The 25,085-nt window shown below is 45.5% G+C and overlaps 2 protein-coding genes across 6 annotated transcripts; one reads left to right on the top strand and one right to left on the bottom strand.

Moving 5' to 3' along the window:
- Positions 1-812: 812 nt before the first annotated feature.
- Positions 813-13,727, bottom strand: LOC139390757 (RUN and FYVE domain-containing protein 1-like). Of its 4 annotated transcripts, XM_071138113.1 has the most exons (15): positions 13,384-13,727; positions 12,866-13,039; positions 12,433-12,652; positions 12,098-12,283; positions 11,734-11,869; positions 4,348-4,449; positions 4,141-4,257; positions 3,322-3,489; positions 3,148-3,245; positions 2,952-3,065; positions 2,762-2,891; positions 2,589-2,683; positions 1,620-1,668; positions 1,328-1,405; positions 815-1,175 (listed from the first exon to the last, which is right to left on the bottom strand). In XM_071138113.1, exons 1-15 carry the CDS (start codon positions 13,715-13,717, stop codon positions 1,035-1,037), a joined length of 2,142 nt encoding a protein of 713 aa, XP_070994214.1. In that variant the 5' UTR covers positions 13,718-13,727; the 3' UTR covers positions 815-1,034. The 4 variants fall into 4 exon arrangements, 3 of the variants coding, with proteins under 3 accessions (XP_070994213.1, XP_070994212.1, XP_070994214.1); XM_071138112.1 differs by having other exon boundaries at positions 813-1,175; positions 2,762-3,065; positions 12,866-13,036; positions 13,384-13,717; XM_071138111.1 differs by having other exon boundaries at positions 814-1,175; positions 2,762-3,065; positions 13,384-13,717.
- On the top strand, positions 13,437-21,242 carry LOC139390760 (proheparin-binding EGF-like growth factor). 2 transcript variants are annotated; one of them, XM_071138117.1, is made up of 7 exons: positions 13,437-13,781; positions 14,971-15,046; positions 15,911-16,165; positions 17,315-17,510; positions 17,687-17,845; positions 19,281-19,369; positions 19,623-21,242. In XM_071138117.1, exons 2-6 carry the CDS (start codon positions 15,004-15,006, stop codon positions 19,351-19,353), a joined length of 726 nt encoding a protein of 241 aa, XP_070994218.1. In that variant the 5' UTR covers positions 13,437-13,781; positions 14,971-15,003; the 3' UTR covers positions 19,354-19,369; positions 19,623-21,242. The 2 variants fall into 2 exon arrangements, with proteins under 2 accessions (XP_070994218.1, XP_070994217.1); XM_071138116.1 differs by lacking the exon at positions 13,437-13,781 and having other exon boundaries at positions 14,783-15,046; positions 19,623-21,234.
- Positions 21,243-25,085: the final 3,843 nt, after the last annotated feature.

The raw sequence follows: 25,085 nt of genomic DNA, 5'->3' as shown, positions 1-25,085 counted from the left end.
GTGTGTGAGTGTGTGTTCAGTCAGGAGGAAGAAGGTGTGTGAGTGTGTATTCAGTCAGGAGGAAGAAGAGGTGTGTGTATTCAGTCAGGAGGAAGAAGAGGTGTGTGTATTCAGTCAGGAGGAAGAAGAGGTGTGTGTATTCAGTCAGGAGGAAGAAGAGGTGTGTGTATTCAGTCAGGAGGAAGAAGAGGTGTGTGTGTATTCCGTCAGGAGGAAGAAGAGGTGTGTGTGTGTGTTCCGTCAGGAGGAAGAAGCGGTGTGTGTGTGTGTTCCGTCAGGAGGAAGAAGAGGTGTGTGTATTCAGTCAGGAGGAAGAAGAGGTGTGTGTGTTCAGTCAGGAGGAAGAAGAGGTGTGTGTGTATTCCGTCAGGAGGAAGAAGAGGTGTGTGTGTGTGTTCCGTCAGGAGGAAGAAGAGGTGTGTGTGTGTGTTCCGTCAGGAGGAAGAAGAGGTGTGTGTGTGTGTTCCGTCAGGAGGAAGAAGCAGTGTGTGTGTTCAGTCAGGAGGAAGAAGAGGTGTGTGTGTTCAGTCAGGAGGAAGAAGAGGTGTGTGTGTTCAGTCAGGAGGAAGAAGAGGTGTGTGTGTTCAGTCGGGAGGAAGAAGCAGTGTGTGTGTTCAGTCAGGAGGAAGAAGAGGTGTGTGTGTTCAGTCAGGAGGAAGAAGAGGTGTGTGTGTTCAGTCAGGAGGAAGAAGAGGTGTGTGTGTTCAGTCGGGAGGAAGAAGAGGTGTGTGTGTATTCCGTCAGGAGGAAGAAGAGGTGTGTGTATTCAGTCAGGAGGAAGAAGAGGTGTGTGTGTATTCCGTCAGGAGGAAGAAGAGGTGTGTGTGTATTCCGTCAGGAGGAAGAAGAGGTGTGTGTGTGTGTTCCGTCAGGAGGAAGAAGCGGTGTGTGTGTGTTCCGTCAGGAGGAAGAAGAGGTGTGTGTGTGTATTCCGTCAGGAGGAAGAAGAGGTGTGTGTGTGTGTTCCGTCAGGAGGAAGAAGAGGTGTGTGTGTGTGTTCCGTCAGGAGGAAGAAGAGGTGTGTGTGTGTTCCGTCAGGAGGAAGAGATGCTCCTCTGCAGCAGTAGTGAGTGGCAGATGTCACAGACTCGTACAGGTCGAGGGTAGGAGGGCAGGGCCAACTCATTACTAGAACAACTGTTACAGTAGATATCTCCACAGTTCCTACAGTGGTGCTGCAGACAAACAGACAGGAAAAAACAGGGACATTTAGTAGAACTGTATTTGTTAACCTTGTGGCAAATGACAGCATTTCATACAAATGCCTTTCTAAACATCTGCCACAGACCAGAGTCCACAACGAAGAGATGGATGGACAGAGCCGTACCTTTCTGCGAGCGATGGAGAACTCCTTCTGACATTGTTTACACTGTGTAGCCTCATCATCTTTCAGCCAGGCTTGGCCCTGATGGACACAGAGACAACAATGCTCAATCACGAATGATTACAGAAATGAGTGTGTGTCTGTGCTGTGAAGGTGGGGGTCATGGGGTCGTTCAGGTACAAGGAGAATTCTAAGACCAGCGGTGAGTGCCGATGTCTCGTCTGTTCTTCACCGTAGAGACTTGGTATAACGGTGGGCTAGGGGAAGTGTTCATGTAGGACAGGGAACACCTTACCTTCAGGGCTTTGTTGACTTCTTTGAAGTCCTCCATCTTCAGTTTAGACCTACAAGAGAGATGAGTCACACAAAGATAAACAGATGGAACACAGGAAGGAAGAGAGATGTAAATAGGCCCATCTCCTGTAAGGCCGTCTAGTACAGTACTCACTGGCTGAGGTGTAGGCCCATCTCCTGTAAGGCCGTCTACTACAGTACTCACTGGCTGAGGTGTAGGCCCATCTCCTGTAAGGCCGTCTACTACAGTACTCACTGGCTGAGGTGTAGGCCCTTCTCCTGTAAGGCCGTCTAGTACAGTACTCACTGGCTGAGGTGTAGGCCCATCTCCTGTAAGGCCATCTACTACAGTACTCACTGGCTGAGGTGTAGGCCCATCTCCTGTAAGGCCGTCTACTACAGTACTCACTGGCTGAGGTGTAGGCCCTTCTCCTGTAAGGCCGTCTAGTACAGTACTCACTGGCTGAGGTGTAGGCCCATCTCCTGTAAGGCCGTCTACTACCGTACTCACTGGCTGAGGTGTAGGCCCATCTCCTGTAAGGCCGTCTAGTACAGTACTCACTGGCTGAGGTGTAGACCCATCTCCTGTAAGGCCGTCTACTACAGTACTCACTGGCTGAGGTGTAGACCCATCTCCTGTAAGGCCGTCTAGTACAGTACTCACTGGCTGAGGTGTAGGCCCTTCTCCTGTAAGGCCGTCTAGTACAGTACTCACTGGCTGAGGTGTAGGCCCATCTCCTGTAAGGCCGTCTAGTACAGTACCCACTGGCTGATGTGTAGGCCCATCTCCTGTAAGGCCGTCTAGTACAGTACTCACTGGCTGAGGTGTAGGCCCATCTCCTGTAAGGCTGTCTAGTACAGTACTCACTGGCTGAGGTGTAGGCCCATCTCCTGTAAGGCCGTCTAGTACAGTACTCACTGGCTGAGGTGTAGGCCCTTCTCCTGTAAGGCCGTCTACTACAGTACTCACTGGCTGAGGTGTAGGCCCATCTCCTGTAAGGCCGTCTCCTGCTCCTGACAGGTCTGCTGGAGCTGCTGCTTCTCCTGACGAACATCCTGCAGCTCCTAGAGACACACAGAAACCAGCTCAGAAGAAAAACAGGAGGTAGACTTCTCTTTTCTCTGTGTCTGTGAGAAGCTGACCGTGTGTAGCCCCTGTATCTGCTGTAGTTGGGTGCGTAGCTCGGTGCTGTTGTCCTGTTCTCTCTGTAGAGCTCTCTGAATGGCCTGTCTCTGCTCCTTCTCATTGCACAGATCACTCTCCAGACCCAGCCTAGGGAGACAGGGGAGTGGGTCACAACGTCTGTGTGTGTGTATCCCCGTGCTTACGTACCTCAGTGTGTCCAGGTCAGACAGTTGTTTCTGTAGGGAGGCTACCCTGCCCTCCAGCTCTGTCCTCATGACCATCTGGTCACTTTGTCTGCGATCACGCTCAGAGTTCTGCAGTCTGAAAATACATGGGCTACAATTCAATCCTGTTAAAACAAAGAAACCATCATGGAAACCACCCTGTACACACACACACACACCTCTGCTCCATCTCCTTAATGGTGGTCTTCATCTGGTTTATCTTCTCCTCCAGCTGTCCCTCTTCCTCCTGCTTCCTCTGGGCCTCACGCTCACAGTCCTGCACACACATTCTGTCAAGAGGTGTGTACTCACGAGGGTGTTGCTGCGTAAGTGAGAGAGTGTGTGTGTGTTACCTGTGTCTTATGGAACATCTGCAGGTTGAGGGTTTTGACCTGGTCTAGTTGTTGTCGGAGGGCTTGCAGTGTGTCCTGTTTCTCATGTGTGTCTTTCTCCAGCAGCCTCATGGCCATCTCCATCTCCTGCTTTAGTCCTATCTGCAGCTCCAGCTCCCTCTCCAACGCCTACACACAGAAATAAAATGTACAGGAACACACACACCTATTGTAGAGGCAGTTAGCTAGGATCTCTTAAAGAAATGTAGAGCTCGTTGTTCATCTTGCTGTTACACACACCTGTCTGATGCATTTCTCCGCCTGGTACTGTTTCTCACACACACCTGTCTGATGCTTTTCTCCTCCTAGTACTGTTTCTCACACACACACCTGTCTGATGCATTTCTCCTCTTGGTACTGTTTCTCACACACCTGTCTGATGCATTTCTCCTCTTGGTACTGTTTCTCACACACACACCTGTCTGATGCATTTCTCCTCCTGGTACTGTTTCTCACACACCTGTCTGATGCATTTCTCCTCCTGGTACTGTTTCTCACACACACACCTGTCTGATGCATTTCTCCTCCTGGTACTGTTTCTCACACACACCTGTCTGATGCTTTTCTCCTCCTGGTACTGTTTCTCACACACACACCTGTCTGATGCATTTCTCCTCCTGGTACTGTTTCTCACACACCTGTCTGATGCATTTCTCCTCCTGGTACTGTTTCTCACACACCTGTCTGATGCATTTCTCCTCCTGGTACTGTTTCACTCACACCTGATGCGTTTCTCCTCTTGGTACTGTTTCTCTCTCTCTCACACACACACACACACACCTGTCTGATGCGTTTCTCCTCCTGGTACTGTTTCCAGACCACACTGTACATCTCATCCAGGCCCTGTCGTGTCTGTCTGTATGTCTCCAGCTCTACTGCACTGTCCTCCAGGGTCACCTAGGACATCACACAGGACGTGAAATGGCAGCTCTTTATGTTGTCTGAGTTAGATTAAAGTTACACAGAGTAAAAACAGTGAGTCCTGACCTCCTCTTTCTTCTGGTTGCTCTGGACGATGGTCTCATTCTCATGTTTCAGTGTTTCCTGTTCCTCCCGTAAAGAGTTAATTCTGTCTGTCGCTGCTGTCAACTGTAGGGTTATAACACATCAATAAGCACTATGTAGGGTTATAACACATCAATAGGCACTATGTAGGGTTATAACACATCAATAGGCACTATGTAGGGTTATAACACATCAATAAGCACTATGTAGGGTTATAACACATCAATAAGCACTATGTAGGGTTATAACACATCAATAAGCACTATGTAGGGTTATAACACATCAATAGGCACTATGTAGGGTTATAACACATCAATAAGCACTATGTAGGGTTATAACACATCAATAAGCACTATGTAGGGTTATAACACATCAATAAGCACTATGTAGGGTTATTTTCCCCCCATTAATCTCATTGTCTGAAAGTGTTAAAATACACTGAAAACACCTAAATAAATCTATCCAGCTCAAATCTACCATGTAAAAACATGTTGACACGGAGGCTAAAGAACGTCTGCTTTTCTCACTTTACCTCATTACTTTAGACAAATTCAACACCAGAATATTCTTGTAATGCTTTTTTGTATGAAAAATCTTAAACTACAGTTCACACTGAGCAAATTAGGGAATTTGCAATTAATCACAGCAAATCCTGCGATTAACTTGATTAATAAAAAATAAAAACATTAACACACCCGCAAGGGCTGTGGGGTTAACACACCCGCAAGGGCTGTGGGGTTAACACACCCGCAAGGGCTGTGGGGTTAACACACCCGCAAGGGCTGTGGGGTTAACACACCCGCAAGGGCTGTGGGGTTAACACACCCGTAAGGGCTGTGGGGTTAACACACCCGTAAGGGCTGTGGGGTTAACACACCCGTAAGGGCTGTGGGGTTAACACACCCGTAAGGGCTGTGGGGTTAACACACCCGCAAGGACTGTGGGGTTAACACACCCGCAAGGGCTGTGGGGTTAACACACCCGTAAGGGCTGTGGGGTTAACACACCCGTAAGGACTGTGGGGTTAACACACCCGCAAGGACTGTGGGGTTAACACACCCGTAAGGGCTGTGGGGTTAACAAACCCGTAAGGACTGTGGGGTTAACACACCCGTAAGGGCTGTGGGGTTAACACACCCGTAAGGGCTGTGGGGTTAACACACCCGTAAGGGCTGTGGGGTTAACACACCCGTAAGGGCTGTGGGGTTAACACACCCGTAAGGGCTGTGGGGTTAACACACCCGTAAGGGCTGTGGGGTTAACACACCGGTAAGGACTGTGGGGTTAACACACCCGTAAGGACTGTGGGGTTAACACACCTGTAAGGACTGTGGGGTTAACACATCCATAAGCACTATGTACGGTTCCAACACATTTGTAAGGACTATATGGTTATAAACATCCATAATCATTACATATAGTAATAGAACACATAACAACTACATAGGGTTATATAACAGATCCACAAGCATTATGTAGGGTTATAACTACAGATGTGCATCTCTACCTTTCAAGACATTCCATGTATCTGGATACATGGGCTTCGATACGATACGTTTCAGTTTGAAACGATTCTGTGCGATTCGGTGCGATACGATTTGAAGCACTAACATTGCATTGCATAAACACATTCATTTTCTAAATGAAAATCTGCTGCTGATGGAACTCATGAGCTGACTTCTGTCTGTCTGAATGATGTATACTGGAGAAATATAAAACGCAGCATGTAACGCGTTGGTCTCCTGACCCCTCCTGTCTCAGCCTCCAGTAGGGGGGGCTAGGGTCAGTCTGTTATATCTGGAGTATTTCTCCTGTCTCAGCCTCCAGTAGGGGGGGCTAGGGTCAGTCTGTTATATCTGGAGTATTTCTCCTGTCTCAGCCTCCAGTAGGGGGGGCTAGGGTCAGTCTGTTATATCTGGAGTATTTCTCCTGTCTCAGCCTCCAGTAGGGGGGGCTAGGGTCAGTCTGTTATATCTGGAGTATTTCTCCTGTCTCAGCCTCCAGTAGGGGGGGCTAGGGTCAGTCTGTTATATCTGGAGTATTTCTCCTGTCTCAGCCTCCAGTAGGGGGGGCTAGGGTCAGTCTGTTATATCTGGAGTATTTCTCCTGTCTCAGCCTCCAGTAGGGGGGGCTAGGGTCAGTCTGTTATATCTGGAGTATTTCTCCTGTCTCAGCCTCCAGTAGGGGGGGCTAGGGTCAGTCTGTTATATCTGGAGTATTTCTCCTGTCTCAGCCTCCAGTAGGGGGGGCTAGGGTCAGTCTGTTATATCTGGAGTATTTCTCCTGTCTCAGCCTCCAGTAGGGGGGGCTAGGGTCAGTCTGTTATATCTGGAGTATTTCTCCTGTCTCAGCCTCCAGTAGGGGGGGCTAGGGTCAGTCTGTTATATCTGGAGTATTTCTCCTGTCTCAGCCTCCAGTAGGGGGGGCTAGGGTCAGTCTGTTATATCTGGAGTATTTCTCCTGTCTCAGCCTCCAGTAGGGGGGGCTAGGGTCAGTCTGTTATATCTGGAGTATTTCTCCTGTCTCAGCCTCCAGTAGGGGGGGCTAGGGTCAGTCTGTTATATCTGGAGTATTTCTCCTGTCTTATCCGGTGTGTGTGAATTTAAGTATGCTCCCTCTAATTCTCGCTCTCTTGGAGGACCTGAGCCCTAGGACCATGTATCAGGACTACCTGGCATGATGACCCCTTGCAGTCCCCAGTCCACCTGGCCGTGCTGCTGCTCCAGTTTCAACTGTTCTGCCTGCGGCTATGGAACCCTGGCCTGGTCTCCGGATGTGCTTCCTGTTCTGTACCTGCTGTTTTCGACACTCTCTCTCCCGCACCTGCTGTCTCTAACGCTGAATGACTGGCTATGAAAAGCCAACTGACATTTACTCCTGAGGTGCTGACCTGTTGCACCCTCTACAACCACTGTGACAATTATTATCTGACCCTGCTAGTCATCTATGAACATTTGAACATCTTGGACATGTTCTGTTATAATCTCCACCCGGCACAGCCAGAAGAGGACTGGCCACCCCTCATAGCCTGGTTCCTCTATAGGTTTTGGCCATTTCTAGGGAGTTTTTCCTAGCCACCGTGCTTCTACATCTGCATTGCTTGCCGTTTGGGGTTTTATGCTGGGTTTCTGTATAGCACTTTGTGAGATTGGCTGATGTAAGAAGGGCTTTATAAATACATTTGATTGATTGATGAGCTGAAATAAAAGATCCAGAAATGTTCCATATGCACAGAAAGCGTATCTCAAAAGTTGTGCACAAATGTGTTTACATCCCTGTTAGTGTGCATTTGCCAAAATAATCCATCCACCTGACAGGTGTGGCATATCAAGAAGCTGATTAAACAGCCTGACCATTACACAGGTGCACCTTGTGCTGGGGACAAAAGGCCACTAAAATGTGCAGTTTTGCCACAAGTTGAGGGAGTGTGCAATCGGCATGCTGACTGCAGGAATGTCCACCAGAGATGTTGCTAGATAAATTATCATCTTTTGTTTTAGAGAATTTGGCAGTCTGTGCAACCGGCCTCACAACCGTAAACAACATGTAACCATTCCAGCCCAAGACCTCCACATCTGGCTTCTTTACCTGTGGGATCATCTGAGACCAGCCACCCGGACGGACAGCTGATAGAACTGTGGGACCAGCCACCCGGACGGACAGCTGATAGAACTGTGGGACCAGCCACCCGGACGGACAGCTGATAGAACCGTGGGACCAGCCACCCGGACGGACAGCTGATAGAACCGTGGGACCAGCCACCCGGACGGACAGCTGATAGAACTGTGGGACCAGCCACCCGGACGGACAGCTGATAGAACTGTGGGACCAGCCACCCGGACGGACAGCTGATAGAACTGTGGGACCAGCCACCCGGACGGACAGCTGATGGAACTGTGGGACCAGCCACCCGGACGGACAGCTGATGGAACTGTGGGACCAGCCAACCGGACAGCTGATGGAACTGTGGGACCAGCCAACCGGACAGCTGATGGAACTGTGGGACCAGCCAACCGGACAGCTGATGGAACTGTGGGACCAGCCACCCGGACGGACAGCTGATGGAACTGTGGGACCAGCCACCCGGACGGACAGCTGATGGAACTGTGGGACCAGCCACCCGGACGGACAGCTGATGGAACTGTGGGACCAGCCACCCGGACGGACAGCTGATGGAACTGTGGGACCAGCCACCCGGACGGACAGCTGATGGAACTGTGGGACCAGCCACCCGGACGGACAGCTGATAGAACTGTGGGACCAGCCACCCGGACGGACAGCTGATAGAACTGTGGGACCAGCCACCCGGACGGACAGCTGATAGAACTGTGGGACCAGCCACCCGGACGGACAGCTGATAGAACTGTGGGACCAGCCACCCGGACGGACAGCTGATAGAACTGTGGGACCAGCCAACCGGACAGCTGATGGAACTGTGGGACCAGCCACCCGGACGGACAGCTGATGGAACTGTGGGACCAGCCAACCGGACAGCTGATGGAACTGTGGGACCAGCCAACCGGACAGCTGATGGAACTGTGGGACCAGCCACCCGGACAGCTGATGGAACTGTGGGACCAGCCACCCGGACAGCTGATGGAACTGTGGGACCAGCCACCCGGACAGCTGATGGAACTGTGGGTTTACCGTCTCAGGGAAGCTCATCTGCTTGTCGTCCTCACCAGGGTCTTGACGTGACTGCAGTTCAGCGTCGTACTGACTTCAGTGGGCAAATGCTCACCTTCCATGGCCACTGACACGCTGGAACAGTGTGCTCTTCACGGATGGATGAATCCCGGTTTCAACTGTTCCGGGCAGATCATTGTGTGGGCGAGCGGTTTGCTGATGTCTAGCTTGTGTTCCATGGTAGCGGTGGGGTTATGATATGGGCAGGCATTTATCTATTTATTTAAATCGAACCTTTATTTAACTCAGCAAGTCAGTTAAGAACTAATTCTTATTTACAGTGACGGCCTACCCCGGACAACGCTGGGCATATTCTGTGCTGCCCAATGGGACTCCCAAACACGGCCGGATGTGATGCAGCCTGGATTCGAACCAGGGACTGCAGTGACGCCTCTTGCACTGAGATGCAGTGCCCTAGACCGCTGCACCACTCAGGAGCCCCTTGCATAACCTATGGACAACGAACACAATTGTATTTTATTGATGGCAATTTGAATTCAAAGAGTTACCGTGACGGGATCTTGAGGCCCATTGTCGTGCCATTCATCCGCCGCCATCACCATGTCGCAATAATCTGTACACAATTCCTGGAAAGTGAAAATGTCCCAATTCTTCCATGGCCTGCATACTCACCAGACACGTCACCCATTGAGCATGTGTGGGATGCTCTGGATCAATGTGTACGACTGCATGTTCCAGTTCCCTCCAATATCCAGCAACTTTGCACAGCCATTGAAGAGGAGCGGGACAAAATTCCTCAGGTCACAATCAACAGCCTGATCAACTCTGATAAGAAGATGTGTCACGCTGCATGAGGCAAATGGTGGTCACACCAGATACTGACTGGTTTTCTAATCCAGGCCCCTAACTTTTTTTTAAAGGCATGTTTTTTTAACAGTATCAGTGACCAACAGATGCATATCTGTATTCCCAGTCATGTGAAATCCATAGATTAGGACCTAATGTATTTATTCCAATCGACTGGTTTCCTTATATGAACTTTAACTCAGTGAAATCTTTGAAATTGTTGCATGTTGGGTTTATACATTTGTGTTCAGTGTATATGCCTTTGGTGTATATAGCACAAATTTGGATTTCCTCCGGTCTTGTAATCGAATGGTTTGACTGTTTGGAAGTCATGACAACTCAGAGTGAGCTTCTCTTCTTCTCCTGCTTCGACCATGCAGCGCGGTAGCAAAAGTGATTGCTGTCCTCGTTATGAAATTATTAACTCTATATACAAATGACCATATATAATGTTGAAGACTCCTGCCAACTAATATCAATAAATATTTAGTTTTATATACAGATAAAAAAAAACAATTAAACTTATTTTAGTAAATACTTTAACACTTTTTCTTTCTTAAAACTGTATTGTTGGTTAAGGGCTTGTAAGTAAGCACTTCGCTGTAACCTGTTCTTTTCGGAGCATGTGACAAATAAAATTGGATTTGAAACATTGAATTTGGCCTTACTGCCCATAGAAAGACATTGAATAACAGCTTCATACATGGTTAAACAGATTATTGTTTTTTTACTATCTAAAGGAAGTTGTTCTGAAGTGTCTATCTGTGTTTTGCTCAGTTCATCTGTGTTTGTGAGAGACTAACCATTCCACAGAGGGGTCATATTAGTGTGTAGCTAAACTATTCAGACACTACAGACAGAAGTTGACAGATCAGCGGTACCGACTTCAGGACGAGTCATGTGATGGGGGTCGTAAAGCAAAACGGAGAACACCATCATGTTCGTGAGTCTCATGTTTCTTTGTAGGTCAAACCGTTCGCATAATACAGACGTTTCTGTGAGAACAACAGTTTTCAGGATGTCACATGGTCTGACAAACACCATTCTAGCTCTGCCACCTTTCACCCCAGATGCGGAAGGGAAACATCGTCCGATGCGGAAGGGAAACATCGTCAGATGCGGAAGGGAAACATCGTCAGATGCGGAAGGGAAACATCGTCAGATGCGGAAGGGAAACATCGTCAGATGCGGAAGGGAAACATCGTCAGATGCGGAAGGGAAACATCGTCAGATGCGGAAGGGAAACATCGTCAGATGCGGAAGGGAAACATCGTCAGATGCGGAAGGGAAACATCGTCAGATGCGGAAGGGAAACATCGTCCGATGCGGAAGGGAAACATCGTCCGATGCGGAAGGGAAACATCGTCCGATGCGGAAGGGAAACATCGTCCGATGCGGAAGGGAAACATCGTCCGATGCGGAAGGGAAACATCGTCCGATGCGGAAGGGAAACATCGTCAGATGCGGAAGGGAAACATCGTCCGATGCGGAAGGGAAACATCGTCCGATGCGGAAGGGAAACATCGTCCGATGCGGAAGGGAAACATCGTCCGATGCGGAAGGGAAACATCGTCAGATGCGGAAGGGAAACATCGTCAGATGCGGAAGGGAAACATCGTCAGATGCGGAAGGGAAACATCGTCAGATGCGGAAGGGAAACATGGTCAGATGCGGAAGGGAAACATCGTCAGATGCGGAAGGGAAACATGGTCAGATGCGGAAGGGAAACATCGTCAGATGCAGTGGAAAAACACGTCTAGCTTAAACTTACAGATTTATGGGAATTTTGTATTACGCCAATTTGATTTCCGCAGGCATCAACTCTAGGGGGTTAATAAACACTACCAAGGATTAAAACACATAAGCTCCTCTGACCTCCTCAATGAGCTTGCCGTTGGTCTTCTCTATGGAGTCCATCTTGGCCTGCAGGTCAGAGACAGAGCAGCTCAGGTGTCTGTTCAGCTCCTCAATGTAGTGCTTCTGGTCCAATATGGCTGTCATCTTAGTATCACTGACAGAGGAGAGAAGGAGAGGTTACAGGAGAAGAGACAAAGTATAACAGAGAGAGAGGAGTGTGGTTCATATTTGTATCATAGAGAGATGAGTGTGGTTTATACATAGTGTATGGGTAGAAGCTGTTGGATCCTTTTGGACCTAGACTTGGCGCTCCGGTACCGCTTGCCGTGCAGTAGCAGAGAGAACAGTCTATGACTAGAGTGGCTGGAGTCTTTGTACTTACTCCTTAGTGGTCTCAGTGGTCATAGGGTCCTTCAGGTACAAGGAGAAGTCTATGACCCCGACCTGGGAGTCCAGGTCCTCTCCTTTGATACAGAGGTTAGCATCAATGACGTTTAGCCCCACCAGCATCCCTCCTATCACTGTTCCCTCCTCCTCCATCATCAACGCTCCTGGATCATAGAACTCACTGTGGGAGGAAGGAGGGAGAGATATATTAAGTTAGATACAATAACTACTGTAAACGTGAATAGGACACATGCTTACCGGTGTTACATGTTTATTACATACTTATTACACTGATTTAGTTCTCGCAACAGAGCCTTAAGCTCTACTCACACCAGGAGGTATTTATGGTCCAGCAGGGCTTTCAGGTAGTCAGACAGCTTCTTCTGCATAAGGGCCAGATGCAGCCAGGCCCGAGCCCGACCCAACCCAGTCTTTATCCCTGGCAGGTCTCTGGCACTGGTGGTAATATCAGTAGAATCAGGACACAGCTTCTGAACCAGCTCCAGAGGACCCCAGATAGACTTATTCTGATTGATGAATGACTTCTTTACTACAGAGAGAGAAGTAAGGTGAATGTTTAGGTAGTGTTCTTTAAAGGGTGAAAACTACCAAGTCTCCAACTTGGTTGTGCAGGCTTTCGCTCCAGCCCCGCACTAACACACCCGATTCAGCTAATCAAGACCCTGATAAAAGTCTGAAACAGACCTAGTAGCGCTCCAGACTGAGGGTTGTCCAGTCACCCCTGTTCCAGAGCAAGTCTCACCTTTCAGTCCGTGTTTGAGGCACTGCTCCAGAACCACAAAGAACTGCTGCAGAGGAGGGTAGTCAGAGTCCAGGGTTCTGCCCAGACTTAGAGAAGACTGGATCAGACCCTTAATACTCAGCTTCATCATACTGAACAGGTTGGAGCGCTCCACAGCCATATGGTCCTTCACTGCTACAAATAGAGAGGGAGAGACACAGAAAGGGAAATTAAGAGAACGACAGGAGAGAAAGAAAAAAAAGAGGTGAGCGAGAGAAAGAAAGGCGAGAAAGAGGGGAGTTTCCGGTTCAAAAGTCATTTAAAAAAAAGCACATTAAGAAATGACCACGGACAAATATAGACTGTTAGAATACAGTCGTCTATATTTATGATGTTGGACTATGCCATTCTGATGTATTGTGTTTACAGCTAATGACGGTTGAGATACAGAAGAGTGAAGTCACTGGTTCAGCACGAAACTCCCTACCAAGTTTATATACCTCCACATTGGCGTGCAATACAATACTCTTGTTACGTACCCGGTAGGTATTGGTTAGCGTTGGTGTCATTCTCCGTAGAGTTTTGTTTAGTCGGACACTTCAGAGAGCTCGCGGCAGATCCCGAAGATGTGGCGTTTCTCAACGCTGCACCGTAGTTGACCCCACTGCTGATCGTCTCGGTTGCCTTCCGTGCCAGTGACATGGTCGGTGTTGACCAGTTGCTCTCGGTCACCGGTTTGTCTTTTGAAGTCTCTTCATCGCTGCTAACGCCAACAGGGTGGCTGTCTGGAAGAACTTCCAAAACTTTGGGGTCCTCTTCTTTGGCGTCGCTTTCCTCAGCAGCTGTGTTTGTTTCACTTACTCCGTCGGCCATTTTTCCATAATGGGACACGTGACAAGGCCTGAGCCGTCGCCTATGATGCTTGCGAAAGTCCAAAGTAATCAATTTATGATTCTCGGTGTTTTTTTTTATTCACTTCGCATTATTAGAAATGTTTCTTACCATATTTAAGCGAGGCTAAGTATTTGTATTTTCATTCTTATTATTCTTATTATATATATGTTTTTAATTGCAACAATAATACCAATATTACGCATGTGTATATAATGATTAAAAAAATAAAAAATAAGCTACGTATTGGGTACAACAGCTAATGTTTACGAGGTTATAGATGTGTAGCCATTTCACACCACTAGATGTCACTATTGATATTGTCCCGTGTCCTTCAGGTGTGTCTCCATTGCGTGTGAAGGCCTATGATGAAACAGCTGAAGTCACAGACCTAGAAGTCCATTTAAATCAAATCAAATCAAATTTTATTTGTCACATACACATGGTTAGCAGATGTTAATGCGAGTGTAGCGAAATGCTTAGATCAGTGGCTTTTGATTGACATCATGTTATTATTTAAACCAGTTTCAAACATGTTTAGCTGTTTTCCCAGCTTTAGATTAAGTCTTGTCCTGACTTAAGTAGATATTTCAATAGATACTCTTCATTGAACATGGATTTTAATCAGGACCAGGCTTATTAAACTGTGCCTGGAAAACGGACCCTAAATGTCATAATTTGCATGCGTTTTCTATTAATGTAGTCACAGGTCTAATGATAACCTTTTGTAAGTCCTTTATTCACTTTCATTCAAATGATACAGAAAGAGACAAAATATGATCAGCAATATAATGTTAAGCAATGCACCCTTTATGTTATTTTTCTAAGTAAAATGCCTAAAGAGTCAACAAATTAGACATGATCATTTAGCCTACATTAGTGTGTTGTAACTGTATAACCCATGTATATGGTTTCAACCACTGTAAATATTAACCATTATAATAAGGTGTATAGCATATAAACATGTTGTAATATGTATGTGACTGTATTCAACTGTATAGGCGTGGTCGAGGCAGTCTATATAAATCGTGACGCCTCTAGTCTGGCGCTCCTTCCACTCTTCCCCAATAGGCAAAGGCTGTGTTTGAGTGCGCAACGGCTACCCGATACGCGCCCGGCATCTTGAATAAGAAAGTCGCACTGAGAACCGACGGAATAGACAGGAACGTTTCAGGAGAACAAATATTGACTACGTGTACAAGTGAAAGGAAAACGACATACAGTGCTTTTTACAGAATTACAGTTGGTGGTGATTGAAGTTTGAAGACATGAGGATTCTACGAGTTGCGCTCCTGCTCGTCCATGCCTTTGGTTAGTGTCAAATTACACTTGCATATATCAGGTCAGATTATATAGTTCCTTTTCTGTAGCGTTTATACTTTAACATTGAATAAACTGTTGGTGGTAATAGTTTATCCTAGACTTTATTCCTCCTAAATGGTATATTTCTTATTCACAAGAGACATGTCTTGGAGTTACACTTGTTGACTGTAAAAGAGTGCGAACTTCTCAACCATGACCTTCTGAGCAAGTCTCCTAAACTTTTAAAAGAAGAGTCAACGATTTTCATAAGGTGTAGGCCAGCCTATGCTATTCAAGAACGAAGTGTGGTCATCTTTCTATTTTAAAACATGCTTTATGTAACTGGATATACTTATTTTTAACTCATATTCTTGTACATTAGCTAACTGTCTGTCTATGCAACATTTTGTGTACCATAGCCAAGCAGGATTATAGTCTCCCCTGTACAGAATACTGTACATGCATGATGTTTTGGGGTGCCTCACAGTTCTTGGAGCTGAAATTCAACTATCCAGTTGTATAGGCTCACCTGAAGGGGCCATGGGGCCTCATGCAGGGCTCTCAGTCTAGAGACATGTTTCAACTTGCCCACTCAAACCCCTCCATTTTCCTGGCACCTGAATAAATGACTGTGTTGGAAAGAAAAGCTTGTGTTTCCAGTGAGCCAAAACTGCTTGAAATGACTTATTTTCAAGCAGTTTTGGCTCACTGGAAACACAAGCTTTTCTTTCCATTGAAATGATGTATGTTCACCCAGTGTTGCTCCCTGGGTGAACTCTTCACAGTGTCAGTCGGAATCTACATCTCTAAACTACAGATATGTGAATAGTGTAGCATCAATAATTGAATCATGTGATTCCTTGTGTTTTCCAGTGGTCTCGAGGTTGGTGAGTGGAGCTGTGGTGGACAGGTATGAGAATGAGAGGTCGCAGCACACAGCAGTTATAAACCTGTTGGATGTCCTGAGCGACAGAAGGATGGAGGGAGGGATGGAGAAGAGTAAGCACGGAGTGGAGGGTCCAGTGTTGGAGGAGGATGGAAGCGAGGAAGAGGATGAGGAGTACTATGATTACTACCATGAAGATGACGACGATGCATCAGGGGACTATGGGGTGGAATTACCTCGAGGTAATTAATAACGCGCTGTGATTTATGTTTGTTTATTGCTCTGTTGAAAATCACCATCCTATAGTTTATAGGTTCTGGAATCCTCACTGACACATGTATTAGAATACCCATTATAAACATGATTTATGGCACTATCATTCATTGGATTAACTGGTAGATTGTCAGTTCCATTTGAACAACTGTTCCTATGTAACCAATAGTTACATTTACTTTATGTACCAGGTAGCCTAGTGGTTAGAGTATGCACCTATTATACTGCGATGGCTGATCCTGTAAAATAACACATTTCACTGCACCTATCATACTACTATGGCTGACCCTGTAAAACAACACCTATCATACTACTATGGCTGATCCTGTAAAACAACACCTATCATACTACTATGGCTGACCCTGTAAAACAACACCTATCATACTACTATGGCTGACCCTGTAAAATAACACCTATCATACTACTATGGCTGACCCTGTAAAACAACACCTATCATACTACTATGGCTGACCCTGTAAAACAACACCTATCATACTACTATGGCTGACCCTGTAAAACAACACCTATTATACTACTATGACTGACCCTGTAAAACAACACCTATCATACTACTATGACTGACCCTGTAAAACAACACCTATCATACTACTATGGCTGACCCTGTAAAACAACACCTATCATACTACTATGACTGACCCTGTAAAACAACACCTATCATACTACTATGACTGACCCTGTAAAACAACACCTATCATACTACTATGGCTGACCCTGTAAAACAACACCTATCATACTACTATGACTGACCCTGTAAAACAACACCTATTATACTACTATGGCTGACCCTGTAAAACAACACCTATCATACTACTATGGCTGACCCTGTAAAACAACACCTATCATACTACTATGGCTGACCCTGTAAAACAACACCTATCATACTACTATGGCTGACCCTGTAAAACAACACCTATCATACTACTATGGCTGACCCTATAAAACAACACCTATCATACTACTATGGCTGACCCTGTAAAACAACACATTTCACTGCACCTATCTGGTGTACAATAAAACCTGTATTCTATGAGATGTGTTGGCTAGGTCCATGCATTCAGTTGATTAACATTTCTTGTCTGTGCTCTTTTCTGTTTTAGTTGCATTGTCGACTAAACCTAAAGACCCATCGGCCATCTTGGAAGCTGAGAGGAGTGAAGGGAAGAGGAGGAGAGGTGGAAAGGGGAGGAAGAAGGGAAAGGGAAAGAAGAGGAACCCTTGTCTGAAGAAGTATAAGAACTTCTGTATCCATGGCAGCTGTCATTACCTGAGGGACATCAAAGCTCCATCATGCATGTAAGAAATACCTCTCTTATCGCTCTTTCTCTCTCAATCTCTCTCTTTCTCTAACTCGCTCTGTGGCTCTCTATCTCTCCAGAATAACAATATGCCTGCTGTACTGTATGTTGCATGAATCACATCTCACCCCTGTCCCTCTCCCCCTCTCTCTCTCTTTCGGTCTCCTTGTGCAGATGTCGTCCCAGTTACTCTGGGGAGCGGTGTCACCTGTTCACGCTGGCTTCAGAGGGGAGGGACGTGGGAGGATACAGCCGGACCACAGCTCTGGCTGTGGTGGCAGTGGTGTTGTCTTCTCTCTGTCTAACCATCATAGGCCTGCTGCTGGTGCTCAGGTCAGTAGAATCAGAGTAGCTGTATAACACAGGGGATGTATAGAACCAGCCTGCTGCTGGTGCTCAGGTCAGTAGAATCAGAGTAGCTGTATAACACAGGGGATGTATAGAACCAGGGCAGCTGTATAACACAGGGGATGTATAGAACCAGGGCAGCTGTATAACACAGGGGATGTATAGAACCAGGGCAGCTGTATAACACAGGGGATGTATAGAACCAGGGCAGCTGTATAACACAGGGGATGTATAGAACCAGGGCAGCTGTATAACACAGGGGATGTATAGAACCAGGGCAGCTGTATAACACAGGGGATGTATAGAACCAGGGCAGCTGTATAACACAGGGGATGTATAGAACCAGGGCAGCTGTATAACACAGGGGATGTATAGAACCAGGGCAGCTGTATAACACAGGGGATGTATAGAACCAGGGCAGCTGTATAACACAGGGGATGTATAGAACCAGGGCAGCTGTATAACACAGGGGATGTATAGAACCAGGGCAGCTGTATAACACAGGGGATGTATAGAACCAGGGCAGCTGTATAACACAGGGGATGTATAGAACCAGGGCAGCTGTATAACACAGGGGATGTATAGAACCAGGGCAGCTGTATAACACAGGGGATGTATAGAACCAGGGCAGCTGTATAACACAGGGGATGTATAGAACCAGGGCAGCTGTATAACACAACACACATTGCATTATGCAGCAGCTGAAGATAGACAAAGTCTGTATTGACACTGTCTTTTGGAAATGGGCCAACAGGAAATGAATAGTAAACAACCTAATTGATTGTAGGGGAAAGGGAGTTGAGGCTATAACAAACATATGACAGTATAGTTCAACATGGTCATAGTTCAAAATGGTCATAGTTCAACATGGTCATGGATCAACATGGTCATGGATCAACATGGTCATAGTTCAAAATGGTCATAGTTCAACATGGTCATGGATCAACATGGTCATGGATCAACATGGTCATGGATCAACATGGTCATAGTTCCACATGGTCATAGTTCAACATGGTCATTGATCAACATGGTCATGGTTCAACATGGTCATAGTTCAACATGGTCATGGATCATCATGGTCATGGATCAACATGGTCATAGTTCAACATGGTCATGGTTCAACATGGTCATAGTTCAACATGGTCATGGATCAACATGGTCATAGTTCAATATGGTCATGGATCAACATGGTCATGGTTCAACATGGTCATAGTTCAATATGGTCATAGTTCAATATGGTCATGGATCAACATGGTCATGGTTCAACATGGTCATAGTTCAACATGGTCATAGTTCAATATGGTCATAGTTCAATATGGTCAAAGTTTAGCGTTATTGTTCCCACCACAGGTGTTTTTGTTGTTGTTTCAAAACAGTTCCAGGATCCACAGGTCTTAACTCTGTTGTTGTTTTTCTACAGGTTTCACAAGCGAGGAGCGTACGACGTAGAGAATGAGGAGAAGGTGAAACTGGGGTCAGCACCCAACCACTGAAGAGTTGGAGAGAAGGGTGAGTTACCAAGGAAACCCAGGGAAAGACAAAAATCCTCTATTTTCAAGTCCTGAAATGAAATGTTATTTCCTCTCCTAAATTGATAGGAGTCAGGCAGAAAGTGAAACCTCAACATTACTGTACATTACAGTATGAATGTGAAACAGAGACTGGATTTAGATTGATGAAAGATGAGTTTTGGTTTTGTTTTCATACGGTCTGAGTGTTGAAGGAAACTTGATTGCTCATTGTTTCTCCCTCTATATTTCAGGACAGGATAGGGAAATTCTACCTCAAAATAGAAAAGAAGAAGTGTAAAAAAAAAAGCCAAGAGTGAACCCAGAGAGACTTGGAAGGTATGGAAGAGAAGGGGGACTGGATGGGCGTGACCTGTACATATAGCCCCATCCCTTCTCACTGATGGACAGATGTGATTGGGTAGCTCAGGATTCTGAGGTAGTCCCTGCCACCTATCAGGAGAGAGCCTGCCTAAAACTGGAACTCTGATTGGCTGGGAGAAAAGACTGAAGTGGTGATGAGCATATGGAAGCTGAGAGGAAAAGGAGGAATGTTTCTGGGCCCGTATCCACAAAGCATCTCAGAGAAGGAGCCTTCAGATCATAATGAATAAGATTATATGAACAGACCTTATATCAGCACTCCTTCTCTGAGATGCCTTGTGGAAACGGGCCTGGACTCAGTGCTGCTTCTTGTTAAAAGACTACCAGGAATCTCAGACTGAAAGGACACCATCTTCTCTTCATCTGCCAGGTCTTTCTTCAACAGGAGTGTTGTTTTTACCAATCAACATTTGTATTTTCCTGCACATGTTTGTTCGTTGTCATTTTCTAGTGTACTGTAAAACTTTTATTTATACCATATACTTCTCTTTTAATGTATTTATTGATGTGTTGATGTTGCTGTATTTATGCAGATATTTAACTGCTTCGTCCACCCAAGATGCACTGCCAGTTTGTAAAGATTATCTATAAGGTCATCATTGTGTTTTTATATTTAAATGTTAAAGCATATTTATTGATAAAAATTGAAGATAAAGTATTTAAAAAATGTACAGTAATTTTGGAGAAATAGACATTTCAAAGTAAGAGTCCTCTTGGTCTCATAGGGATACCTGATTGCTGACTTTGATATATCGGCACTCTGGTTACAGGCTGCTGAGAACACACACCACTGTGCTTGGTTGGTTGATTGACTTATTAATTGATTGATTAAACAGCTCTGTGGTGTATTCCACCAAAGGACCACTGACAGGTCTCTCTTTCTGTACCATTATGACGTGGTTGCATTGTGTTTGACTCTGTGAAGAAGACATGCAAAACATCCAGATAACGAAGTTAATTTAATAGAACCTACTCTAGAATCCCAAAATATAGAATATAGGAAATATGTAAAATGAATGTTTAAAATCTAGAATTCAGTTTAGATTTTTCTGTATTACAATCAGGATGTGGAATAGATCCAAGGTAAACTCTGGTGCCTTGTCGAGTCCAGCCACTGTAGTGAATGTTGGAACATAGAAACACACACAAATGGTGAAGTTTTTTATTGTCTTTGAGAAACGAGTTGGACATTAATCTCCAAAAATGTTATCTCCAATTTCAATTATTTATTTATGTTACCATGCCAGTTAGTTGTGTTGTTTTGTTTTAACATGATGGGTGTGGTTAGGGATATACTCAGTGATTTACTGTATGGTAATATACACTGAGATCCATGCTAAGATCATGATAAAATGTGAATTCATTTTAAAAACAAATAACCCTCAAGAAAAACATACTGGAAACAACCTGCAGTTTTGAAGTGATTTCTAGTCAAAAAGTGTTCATTTTTTTCTCTGAAAATAAAGTATTTTTTTCTCAGAATTCACAAAGTCATTGTTTTTATTATACTTTGTCTGTGTCACTAAGGCTACATTTACACAGGCAGCCCAATTCTGATATGTTTTCCATTAATTGGTCCTTTGACCAATCAGATCATATCTTTTACCAATAATTGGACAAAAGATCAGAATTGGGCTGCCTGTGTAAACACAGCCTATATCCATCCATATCAGCTGCTATACACTGATGAGTGATTTCAACTCAGAATCATGACGCAAGAACACTGATCTGTTGTCAGTTTAGGGTCCGTTGTTTTGGATTGGAAGAAGGTCATCTTACTCAAGATCTGTGGTGTTTAAGATGAAGTTTTTTTTATTTTTTTACCTCAAGCTACTCCTCCTATCTGTTATTATAGATGAATAATATTTCTATACCAATGTCCTAGGCTTCACCTTGATAGTTAAGGTCACCATTTATATAGCTATCTGGTATTTATATAGCTAACTTCCTGTATGAGTGTGTCAGCGTGGCCTCATAAAGAGAGACCAGGTCTGGGACGACAACACTACTGTGTCCTTTAGGTCTTTCAGTCACTGGCTGTAATTATAGAAAGGATAATATTTGTCTTCCCTTCCCCTCACCCTCCCTTTCACCCCTCCTCACCTCGCCCCACCCTTCAGCTACTCCTTTCAACCAGAGCCCCTGTATCCTGGCCAAGGGTCACCTTCAAGATGTATAGCCAGCCCTTGCAAGCATTCTGAAGAGTTCCTACTTAAGTAATTTCTTAAGTAACTTAAGTTTAATTTAAGAGCATTTTCTCTTTCCATGAATCATCTCCACATGTGTTCATGCCAATGACAGAAGAGCTGGCAAAATCACAAGCAGACCTGGCTACCCAGCTGGAAAGCTACCCGGCTAGAAAGCTACCCACCTATGGTAATCTAGTATATCCACAGTTGTTCTCCCTTCGATCTACAGTAATCTAGTATATCCACAGTTGTTCTCCCTTCGATCTACAGTAATCTAGTATATCCACAGCTGTTCTCCTTTCGATCTACAGTAATCTAGTATATCCACAGCTGTTCTCCTTTCGATCTACAATAATTTAGTATATCCACAGCTGTTCTCCTTTCAATCTACAGTAATCTAGTATATCCACAGCTGTTCTCCTTTGATCTACAGTAATCAGTATATCCACAGCTGTTCCCCTTTGATCTACAGTAATCTAGTGTATTATCGGCTTTTCTCCTTTGATCTACAGTAATCTAGTATATCCACAGCCGTTCTCCTTTGATCTACAGTAATCTAGTGTGTTCTTGGCTGTTCTCCTTTGGTCTACAGTAATCTAGTGTATTCTCGGCTGTTCTCCTTTGATCTACAGTAATCTAGTGTGTTCTCGGCTGTTCTCCTTTGATCTACAGTAATCTAGTGTATTCTCGGCAGTTCTCCTTTGATCTACAGTAATCTAGTGTATTATCGTCTGTCCTCCTTTGATCTACAGTAATCTAGTGTATTATCGTCTGTCCTCCTTTGATCTACAGTAATCTAGTGTATTATCGACTGTTCTCCTTTGATATACAGTACTCTAGTGTATTCTCGACTGTTCTCCTTTGATCTACAGTAATCTAGTGTATTCTCGGCTGTTCTCCTTTGATCTACAGTCATCTAGTGTGTTCTCAGCTATTCTCCTTTGATCTACAGTAATCTAGTGCGTTCTCGGCTGTTCTCCTTTGATCTACAGTAATCTAGTGCGTTCTCGGTTGTTCTCCTTTGATCTACAGTAACCTAGTGTATTCTCGGCTGTTCTCCTTTGATCTACAGTAATCTAGTGTATTCTCGGCTGTTTTCCTTTGATCTACAGTAATCTAGTGTATTCTCGGCTGTTTTCCTTTGATCTACAGTAATCTAGTGTATTCTCGGCTGTTCTCCTTTGATCTACAGTAATCTAGTGTGTTCTCGGCTGTTCTCCTTTGATCTACAGTAATCTAGTGTGTTCTCGGCTGTTCTCCTTTGATCTACAGTAATCTGAAGCTATAAGACTATGTAGTTATGATGACAGGACCCCATCAGGTGCTCTGACAGATCATCAATCAGACGATATATTACTAAGTGGCTGGTTAAAGTGGGTGGGTGGGTGGGTGGACATGAACCTGCTGCACTCTAGCCAGGAACAGGAACAGGAAGCCTTTGGGGGAGCAGATGAAGTTGGGACACCTGATCTGAGAGTACACCGCATCATTCCACTACACCACCACAGCATTAGTCACACAGCCAACAGATGGCACGCTCAGAGACGCTGTCTACTAATGTAACATCTGAGCAACTCTACCACACACACACACACACACACACACACACACACACACACACACACACACACACACACACACACACACACACACACACACACACACACACACACACACACACACACACACACACACACACACGCAACTATACTATAACACTTAATCCTTCCACCACTGAGCACCCCTGAATAGCAACGCCCCACAGAGGTGATGTAGAGCTCACACCAGCCCCTAAATACCCTGTGGCTAAACAACAATGCTGTGCTGCTGTGTAACATAACATCGCCTGGAATAATGGTCTGGTTTAGTCTATGGATTCATAGCCAGACTCAACCAACTGTTACTCAGACAGTGAAATCACCTCCTGTCCGGATTCTGCTGCTGCTGCTGGTGTGTGTATATGTGTGTGTGTGTTAGTTTTACAAGACTGTATCTGTGCGTGCGTGTGTGTGCGTGTGTGTGTGTGTGTGTGTGTGTGTGTGTGTGTGTGTGTGTGTGTGTGTGTGTGTGTGTGTGTGTGGGCGACCTGCTTCCCCCAGCCATGGGCCTGGCTGTTTGATGTGGGGTCTTTGTTGGTTTAGGGACCCCCTCTGGAATGCAGTGAGGGTGAGAGGGTTGGAGAGATGAGAGGGGTGGTGGTAAATGGTTAAATGGGTCCCCTAACAGTCAATTGTTGATGGATCTGAAATTGCTGACTCAAAAGTAAAATTAAAACAGTCTTGTCTCTGTGAAGTTAATTGTTAGTACTCTTCACACAGTAAAAGGTCTAAAGATTCCCATTGTCTTTTTCTTCTGATTCTTTTGGCAGAGATTTTGGTGACAGGGAGTGAGAACTGGTTGAAGCCAGAAATTCAGCTGCAACATGCAGGGTGTGTCTTAAGAGTGTTCTGCTCAAACCATATGTTGAGCAATAGGGAGAGTGCTGTGCCCCGTTTGAAATCGATGCAGACTAAGAAGGACGCAGTACCATATAGCTGAGGCTGTAACATCTGCTATTGTTTTTAAACTGGAAATGGCTTTGACAGATTTTTGTCAAACTATTACTGAGTTGTACAGTGATTATTCAGTGTGTGTGTGTGTGTGTGTGTGTGTGTGCGTGCGTGTGTGTGCGTGCGTGTGTGTCCGTGCGTGCGTGCGTGTGCGTGCGTGTGCGTGCGTGTGTGTCCGTGCGTGCGTGCGTGCGTGTGTGTGTGTGTGTGTGTGTGTGTGTGTGTGTGTGTGTGCGTGTGTGTGTGTTATCATGTACAGTAGTGGAGCCTCCCATAAGCCTGTCCTCACAGAAATAGTTGAGTGTAGTCATGGTCACATAGTTAGCTGCTATTCCAGGGACTGACAGACAGGCAGGCAGGACAGACACACACTCCCAGAGAGAGAGACAGAACTAGAGAGAATCTTCTACAGCTCCTCTATGTCTCAGAACACTGATGAGTGAACGTCATGATCATGTTTATCCACCTCCAGCTGAATCAGGTACCTTAGTATGGTGACACACAAACAGGCTACAGCATCTGATGTTCCTTGTTTACGAGGGTTCTGAGACGATTCCTCTCAGATAAATTCTAGTAGAATCTAGACACATTTACA

The sequence above is a fragment of the Oncorhynchus clarkii genome, chromosome 31, assembly GCF_045791955.1.
Source record: "Oncorhynchus clarkii lewisi isolate Uvic-CL-2024 chromosome 31, UVic_Ocla_1.0, whole genome shotgun sequence".
NCBI lineage: Eukaryota > Metazoa > Chordata > Actinopteri > Salmoniformes > Salmonidae > Oncorhynchus > Oncorhynchus clarkii.
Note: the sequence above shows the minus strand (reverse complement) of the source record. Positions and strands in the feature narration are given on the sequence as shown.

What these genes read in the sequence shown, in the direction of transcription:
- LOC139390757 (XM_071138111.1), bottom strand. Translation starts at nt 13,717, where the DNA reads ATGGCCGACGGAGTAAGTGAAACAAACACAGCTGCTGAGGAAAGCGAC. An exon ending in AGATGTTCCATAAGACACAG is followed by an intron (nt 3,246 to 3,321) that starts GTAACACACACA and finishes ATGTGTGTGCAG; the next exon opens with GACTGTGAGCGTGAGGCCCA. An exon ending in ATGGGCCTACACCTCAGCCA is followed by an intron (nt 1,669 to 2,588) that starts GTGAGTACTGTA and finishes TCTCTCTTGTAG; the next exon opens with GTCTAAACTGAAGATGGAGG.
- LOC139390760 (XM_071138117.1), top strand. Translation starts at nt 15,004, where the DNA reads ATGAGGATTCTACGAGTTGCGCTCCTGCTCGTCCATGCCTTTG. An exon ending in TGGGGTGGAATTACCTCGAG is followed by an intron (nt 16,166 to 17,314) that starts GTAATTAATAAC and finishes TTTCTGTTTTAG; the next exon opens with TTGCATTGTCGACTAAACCT. An exon ending in ATCAAAGCTCCATCATGCAT is followed by an intron (nt 17,511 to 17,686) that starts GTAAGAAATACC and finishes CTCCTTGTGCAG; the next exon opens with ATGTCGTCCCAGTTACTCTG.